The following is a 7,872-nucleotide window of genomic DNA, read 5'->3' on the forward strand; positions in this document are numbered from 1 at the left end:
GTGCCAAAACGGGAGGTTTCTTTATTCCTGTTGCTGGTGACAAAATAACGTTTGTACAAATACATCGTCACTCGGGCACCGCCGGCAGCCCGGGGCTGAAGGGGCACGGCCAGCACGGCTGCCACGGCCCCGACAGCGTGGGCTGGAGCGCCCGGAGGGGACGGCAGGGAGGAGGAGGTCGACGCGCCAGCAGCCCGAAGGCCACGCTGTGAGAGATACAAATACGTGTCCTGTAACGGCACCGCGATCCAGGAGGAGGGAGACGGCGTTTGCTGGTGTTTGTTTTTTCCTTTGCGGCAGACGAAGAGGTGATGACTCTGCCAGGCATCCGTCCCTTAGCCTTGTCCTCACCGTAAAGCTCCGGGGAGATGGCAGCGTTCGCGTCCGAGGGTTACACCCGACACCAGGCCATGCTCTGGGGCAGCACGAGGCCTGGTCGCTCGATGCAACAGGGCAGAAGGCAAACACTGGGAAACAGCTGAAGAGGATGTAATGAAACAGAGCTGAGAAGTTCTTACCACATTCGGACCTCACTGCTTCACCATCACCACCTTCCTCACGCCTTTCTGCCTCCTAAACACTTGGTTTTTTCTTCCTGAACCCTCGGATAAGCGGAATAAACATCCTGAAGCACCAGAGAGGAGGCTGCTGCTGCTTCTCTGCAGCAAGAGACATTGAAAATCCTAAAGAAAACACACAAAGGAAGACACCTCCTACCAAAAACGGAGGACAGGGACAGCAGCACCCAGTCCATACCGCAAGAGATGACCGTCCTTCACAAGGTGCAACGTGTATTCCTCGGTCAATCACGCAAATCGCTGTCCGGGAAGCTTGCTTGCATGGATCCAAAGCACTCGCCTCAAAAATGTGAAAAAGAGGTCCCGGTCCTAAGAGGACAAATACTGGAAAGTTTTAACATGAGTTTGTGGATTTGGTCCTTTTTTGTTATAGCAGAACACAGTATGATCCCAACTCTTTTCTCTTTCCAAGTCAGCACACGACCTGAGAGCAGCTGTCTGCAATACCTTTTCCCTTGCTCAAACTTTAACCGACACGGAAAGCATCTCCCTTGCGTTCAGCACCTGGCCAGGACGGACCATCCACCTGACGAGGAGGAGATCCCACTGGAATATCTTCCTAGCTCACCGGGATGAGCAGCTTTGACCCATCATTAAAGCATCAGAGCACACAATCCAGAAGGAAGATGCTCTGTTAAACCATGTTTACCAAAGACATCACCCCTGCCACAAAGAGAAGACACTTTATAGAAGGCATCTAAGAGAAAAGGAGCCTGAGGGAAGCGGCCAAAGCGGGGACAGGAGTCTGGAAATCCCTGACTTTTTGGATTACAATCAACTTTTTCAGTGCTGGGTTGCCCTTTTGTAGGGACTTTTTTTCTGCAGCATGCTTTTTGGGCAAAGACCTTCTAATTTGGCAAAGCCAACAAATTCAGCTAGAAACTGAGGGGTGCTAGTGCTGCCTGCAAGTCTTCCGCTTTTCCTCCAGTTTTCCTTTTTTTATTGCTGAATAGCTGATACAGTCACCAATGGGAAAGCAACTGCTTCAATGCTTTTTTCTCATGACTACTGGCAGAGGGAATGACTGAAGACAGGAATCCACTTTCTGATAAACATCAAACGCCTCATCTCTGACGTTTGGCAGAGTGGTCTCCTGCTCCGTCGCGTTCTGCAAAGCAGCGGCTAGATGGCACCCACACCCCTGCAAACACCCTGACCCTGCAGAGCTGCACGCTACAAACGGCTCTCGGTGATTTCTGCTGCTCGCTCTGGCAACAGTCTATCTTCCTTTTAAGAACCTTTACACAGTGACATAGAAAACAGATGGGAATCATCGCACTCATAAGAAAAGCAAGAGGTTGCTTCATACAGAAAATGAGATAAAAGTAACACTTAAAGGCACCTGGATTTATACTACATACAAATTCAGCTCAATATGCTAAAATTTCCCAGGGAATAACTAGCAGGCCCTTCAGACACTGTCCTGAGCACCTCAGAACACTTCAGGACACTTCCAGGCAGTTCTGCCTCGTCGCAAGTAACTACCTGTTCTTCCATCAAAACAAACGTTTCCCACCTCACCAGCACGGCACGAGGCCTTCTGAAGACAAGCACTGCAAGAGGCATCTCAAGCTCCACCTTACAAGCAGCTTTAACTAATTCTGAAATCACTACACAAGGTTGCCTAAGTGCCTTTGGAGATGCTGGAGGGGACTGATGGTAACAGAACTGTTCTTCGTCTTTCAACCACGCAGACCTTGCCCCTCTGCATTCCCAAGACATCTGTTGTGGTTGCTCGTGATTAATGCTCCACCCAGAACAGGTCATTTGTTGTGGTTAATCATAATTACGTATCTTCCCAAGAGCTGGAGATTCTTTCATGGCTGCCACCCCACATACTCTCACTGCTTACCCCGATGCCAGCTGATCTTCTACGCCAAAGTTAACGTCACCAACCTGCAAGGCAAAGGCAGTGGTTTCCTATTGCTGCGCACGCATTAAGAGGCTCCAGGCTGTGATGCCCACCTCGTTTAATCCTGCTAAAACATAAACTACGCTGAATCTTACTTAACGCCAACAGGTAACCAACTGTATCCACCAAGGAGTTAGATTTCAACTGTCTCAAGGAACAAGCAGAACTAATACGACCAAACGTCTCTCGTCTAGATGCAACCTAACTCCCACGTACAAGAGATACAACTGATCAGCCCAGCTGGGGACAGGAAAAACGCCAGTCTCGAGAGCTAGCAAAACCGGCAGAAAAGGCTTTTGTTAGCTGAGATTTTGCGCGGTCAGGAGGTGGGCTCCAGCACGGCGGCAGGGAAGACATGGGTCTCCTCTTCCCACTGCATGATGCTACCTCCTATTGCCAGATCCCAAAGGCAGCTGTGAAATACACCCTCCGGTCCGGCAGCAACTAACGCAGCACAACTTCCTAAACCATAAATAAGCAGCTAAGTCGGCAAAGCAGTGATGGGAACTCCAACAATTAAAGAGAGAATCATAGAAATTCTCACTTTGTAAGAATCCCACTCCCTAACACTGAGTGATCTGACCGGGGAAGCTTTTAGCTACTAATACCTCAACTGAAGCAAAGCAAAGGAGCCGGTAACACCACCGGCTCTCCTTCCAGCACCTCCGACAGATCATTCAGGTTTAAAAGCACCGAGGGACTGAAGCCTAGGAAGCTCTGCTTCCTGCGCATTTTTCAAGTGATTTTCCACATTCTCCCTTTTTCCTCCAAGCCCCACCAGACTGACATCTCCCCTTCACCCCAGCTAGACTGACAACGCGCTGTCCATCTAAAAAGCAGTACATTCTGTAGCAAGAGCCAAAATTCCTACACAAAGGGAAGCAGGAGAAATGGTAAATGGTGAGATTAACTTCAGCTCTAAGGTTGACCCCTGAGCTCCAAAATTCAACAATTTGCTCGCAAGAGCTCAAATAGAAATACTATCAGACTGACTCAATGACCAACCTGGATAAAGCCCCTTTTTCCCTATCTCGTATCTCTAGCGAAATCTCTGGCAAGATACAGATTAAGCTGTTCTCGGGGGCAGCTCAGGCCCCTGGAGGCAGAGGGATGATTCCTACGCTGCTTAGAAGCTGAATTAGTCTCTTATTTTATCTTTCCCACTGGAGAACATTGGGATGCACCCTAAAAAGCAATCTCAGCCATGCTACAAACTAAACCACTGTGCACTAAAGAGATGATCTATCCAACTGAAGAAGAGATCTGCTCTTCAGGCATCACTGGCTACTGAAGGGGGAAAATTTTCCTGCTAAGAAATAGCTTACCCAAACAATGTGACCTCTTGAAAGAGGATAGTCACCCACCAGGTGAAACATCAGAAGCACTAGAAGTGCCACCTAACTATAAAGACTGTAACGGCAATCGTTTTCTAACAGTGCCTCCGATCCGTGACCTAACCAAGGTACCAGCAGGTAACCAGAAACAGAGAACGAGAGGCAGGATACGTTGAGCATCGGATAGAGAAGTGTTGCAGGGAGATTTCCTTTACTGTCATGAGCCGTCGTCTTTGCTTCATGTTTTCAGCCTCATGCAAGGAGAAAAGGTTTGGCAAGAAGCCTTATTGCACGAGACAGCAACTCCAGTCCACTCCTGGACATCTGGAACGGTTGACGGCAGCACAGCATCCAGCGGACACAGCATGATTACTGTCCTCCATTGTAAGCATAGTCGGCCTTGTTGTGCATAATCAACTTGTTGTCCACAAAGTAAAAGCTGTCTGAGCGGGTCTCGTATGGATTTTCGACCATCAGACGGACTGTGAAAGAGAAAGCTCAATTACATTCAAAAGCCTGCCACACTCCACCGGACAGCACGAAGTCACAGTAAAAAGGTCTCTGCCACTCTGCTGGATTTCCCGGGCTGATGCTCTGCCCTACCCAAGTAAGAGAAGCAAACTGCTCTGCTGCGCACGCTTCAAAAGCTCTGGCCTGCCCCTTCCCATTCTTCCCATTCACAGGACAAGGGCTGTCAAAAGCAAACAAAGGGGGATGGAGTCATCTCACACAAGACGACCTTAGAAACTGTCAGAGCCACCGCTAGAGCAGAGCAGCAATCACCGTCTGTAAGCAGAGAGGTTGCAATCCGCAAATAAAAAGCGGTGGCACTCCCCACACGTACGCAGGCGGGGTACAAACTCTGTGCCTCCTCCCGCACCTATGCGGCCACAGAAGGGCCCACGTGCTCCTGCTCTATCCACCCCCTGAGGTCAAACACACCCTGCGCAAGGTATACTTGCGGAGGTCTTGGTAGGCTCAAAAACACACCTCGGAGAAGAGCCGGTTCTGCTCCAAAGCAGGAGGCTCAAGCCCTAAACAAGGAAGTGCTGAACACAGATGCGTGGCTACCAAGAGAACCCTTTTTCAGGGTTTTGTTATCTTCTGGGCTACGCTGTCAGGCATCAGGCACGTCAGCCCTGTGACTCCGATCAGTTCTTGCAGCCTGTGACTTGACAACACAGGTTGTCTTAGGCTTTCCTTTTCAAAGAAGGAGAATTTGCAGCACAAATCTGTAATTCAGTCAAGATTATATGCAGCTTAAACCAGGAACCTGTATCTGTTTATTCCTGTCCCCCCATCCCAGTCACAACTTCTTTCACAAGCAGAGAGAGGGAGAAAATGAGCACATGCATACACACAAACAAAAACACAACTCAGTGTGGGAAAGGAGATACTTACTAAGGTCTTCTGAGAGCTGAGGGAATTCATAAATGTGTTCACATGTGTTCCTGCTACTGGGGATGCAGAAGCCAAAATCAAAGTCAAAGTTCTTCAGCAAGCGATCTCGGAAGTAGTGTCTCTCAATCATTCTGAAGTTTGACACTGGCTTTTCTCCCACTGTGAATTCCACTCTGTGTGCAAGAAGTAGGAAAAAACAGCTAAGATGAAACATCTCTCTTCCTATTGGGAAGAACAGAGCCTTGGACCCGAGGCTACACAAGAATCTTTGACTCAGTTTTGTTATAAACTGCCAAGCGTCACTTTGTAAACATCTGATTCTCCCTTCTTTCTGTGAACTCATACTCACGTTGCACCAACAGTCCGAAGACGGAGAAACGCTGGGGTGAACTGGTAACGAACAAAGCGGCCTGCACTAGCGTCCAGTTCACTGTTGTCATCTTCATCCTCTTCGTCTTGCTCTGGAAAACACATCAGCTCAGAACTGTTCTGCTAATAGCATACATGCAAAGTAATACTGGCTAGCGGGTGTAGCAGGACAAGCTGGCTGTTGCTTAGGCACTGAACGTAAAGGTCTTTAATAACTGGTCTGAGACTCACGCTGGCACTAAGCAAGAAAGAAAAGATCTGCTATGACAGCTGGCGCAGCCTTGGTGGCTCCGGAGCTGAAACCGCCCTCAGTCTCACCGGATATCCCCCCTTGCAACTGCCAAAGCACATGAAAGAAACTCTGCACCACAACCAGCCAACAAGGGAAGATTTGCAGTTGATAACACTCCCCCATCTCACAAGAATCACTTCACGTTTTTATGACAAAAAGTTTCTCAGCAGAAGTAAACTCAGTCCTATGTTTAAAGGAGAGGAATTCAGTCACCAGGACATATCGAAGGACCTTTCTGCTTCGTTTGCACAGGTCCTGCATTGCAACTTCTCAGCTCTCCGAGTCTCTCTGGCCTCCTTGCAACGTTAGCACGACGTACCTGAAGCAGATGGCTTTGCAATTTCAAACAGCACTGTTCCAGTTTCAAGGTCCCGGATCTTAAACCTGGTGAAGTCAATGTTGTAAATGTTGTCCTCAGGTTTGCATAAATAATCTAGAAGAGAGAGAAACCATATAGTAGCATTTCAAAAGATCTCTGAGCAATTACCAAAGGCGTTTCTTTTTTTGCTAGCCCCAGCCCGTTAAGATACGTACTGCAAGTTGGTTTGCAGAAGCTTCGTGAAAGCGGGACAAAATTGAGGCTAGAAGAAACAAAGGCACGCTAGGTGCCAGGTAGCGGAGCGAGAAAGGGAAGGGATCGGGACAGAAAAGCAGAGATCAGCAGCCCAGAGGAAAAACAAACAAAAAAACCGGCCAAACCCCCCCCAGAGCCCCCAGACTTTCTGGAAGCTGTAACAAAGCTGCAGGAGGAGCGCCCCGCGCTGCTGCAGCCAGCGCCGCCCAAGGCGCGCACCCCTCCGCCGCCTCCAACGCCAGCGCCCCGGCCGGCAGCGCCAACCGGGCCGCGCGGGCTCCGCCGCCCTCTCCCCGCCCCGGGGGCCCGGCCCGGCCCGGCCCCGCCGCCCCCTCCCCGGCCCCGCCGCCCGCGCTCCCCGGCCCGCACTCACTCTCCGTCACCCGGCACAGCCCCAGGACGTGCTCGGGCCGGACGGTCTCCAGCGCCAGCAACTCGGATTCGGTCCACGGCGGCCGCGGCGCCGCGTCGGCCGAGCCGCGCCGCCCCCGCAGGCGGCTGAGCGGTCCCCCGGTCCCCGGCGGCGGCTTCTTCTCCGGCCCCGCCGCCGCCGCCGCCGCCCTCGCCTTCGAGCCGCTCATCGCCCCGCCGCCGCCAAGATGGCCGCCGCCTCGCTCGGTAGCTATGGGAGCGAGGGGCGGGGCCGCGCCGGGTCAGAGGCCGTTGCTGCCTGGCAACGCCGCGGAGGGCGGGGCCGAAGCTAAGCAGGGCCCGCCCCGTGCGTGGCCGGAGGGGGGACCCGGGCGCCGCGTCGCGACCCGCCGCGGCAGCAGCTCCCTCCCGGGGCTGGGCACCGCGGGCGGCGGCAGCGCGGCAGGCCGGGGGGGGGGAAAGCCGGGAGCTCCCCGAGGAAAAGAAACACAAGAAAACGAACAAAAACCCCACAGCCCCCCGCCAGGCGAGCAGCGGCCCTCGGGGCCCGCCGCGCTGCCAGCGCTCGGGAAGGCCGGGAGCACCCGGGGCTCCCGTTAATTAAATCGCGGTAATTACAGAGAGCGGGTGTCCCCCAGAGAGCCCTTTCGTAGGGAGCGGTGGCGGTGCCGGCACGGGGATGGCATGGAGCGCGCAGCCCCGGCCGGGGGAGCCGGGACCCCAGGCAGGGACGGGGACGGGAGCGGGTCACCGCCAGCCCGGGCCCCCCGAGCCCACGCCGGAGGGGCACGGCCGGCCGCAGGGGCACGGCGGGCCTCGGACGAGCCCGGCGGGAGGAACCCACGGGATACCGCACCGCGGCGAGGCTGCGTCTCGTCCCGAGAGGGGCTGCCCACCAGCCTGCAGCAGCCACCGAAGAGCTGCTGGGAGTCACCTCCTTGCCCCGGTTCCCCGAAAGGGCTGAACGAGAAACATCTGCATCCTCTTTTCAGACTCCAGCCGCCACTCAACACGCTCAAGAGGACTGGAAACAGATTCAG

The 7,872-nt window shown here is 53.1% G+C and overlaps 2 protein-coding genes across 3 annotated transcripts in view; both read right to left on the bottom strand.

The window, feature by feature from the left end:
• The window catches only part of ACADS (acyl-CoA dehydrogenase short chain), a 25,034-nt gene extending 24,390 nt beyond the window's left edge, over positions 1–644 (bottom strand). Inside the window, exon 1 of the mRNA XM_087768866.1 lies at positions 519–644. The gene's annotated coding sequence lies outside the window, so the exon portion shown is untranslated. The remainder of the gene's footprint in view (positions 1–518) is intronic.
• On the bottom strand, positions 2–7,092 carry UNC119B (unc-119 lipid binding chaperone B). 2 transcript variants are annotated; one of them, XM_087768877.1, is made up of 5 exons: positions 6,834–7,089; positions 6,206–6,319; positions 5,575–5,686; positions 5,226–5,398; positions 2–4,306 (listed from the first exon to the last, which is right to left on the bottom strand). In XM_087768877.1, exons 1-5 carry the CDS (start codon positions 7,039–7,041, stop codon positions 4,194–4,196), a joined length of 720 nt encoding a protein of 239 aa, XP_087625003.1. In that variant the 5' UTR covers positions 7,042–7,089; the 3' UTR covers positions 2–4,193. The 2 variants fall into 2 exon arrangements, with proteins under 2 accessions (XP_087625003.1, XP_087625002.1); XM_087768876.1 differs by lacking the exon at positions 2–4,306 and adding an exon at positions 4,388–5,056 and having other exon boundaries at positions 6,834–7,092.
• Between the last annotated feature and the right edge of the window lie 780 nt (positions 7,093–7,872).

Source organism: Nipponia nippon, unplaced genomic scaffold (assembly GCF_047370975.1).
Source record: "Nipponia nippon isolate SJK-2023a ecotype South Korea unplaced genomic scaffold, ASM4737097v1 scaffold_30, whole genome shotgun sequence".
Taxonomy (NCBI): Eukaryota; Metazoa; Chordata; class Aves; order Pelecaniformes; family Threskiornithidae; genus Nipponia; species Nipponia nippon.

What these genes read in the sequence shown, in the direction of transcription:
- UNC119B (XM_087768876.1), bottom strand. Translation starts at nt 7,041, where the DNA reads ATGAGCGGCTCGAAGGCGAGGGCGGCGGCGGCGGCGGCGGGGCCGGAG. An exon ending in GCTGTGCCGGGTGACGGAGA is followed by an intron (nt 6,320 to 6,833) that starts GTGAGTGCGGGC and finishes TCTCTCTTCTAG; the next exon opens with ATTATTTATGCAAACCTGAG. An exon ending in TGCAAAGCCATCTGCTTCAG is followed by an intron (nt 5,687 to 6,205) that starts GTACGTCGTGCT and finishes TGTGTTTTCCAG; the next exon opens with AGCAAGACGAAGAGGATGAA.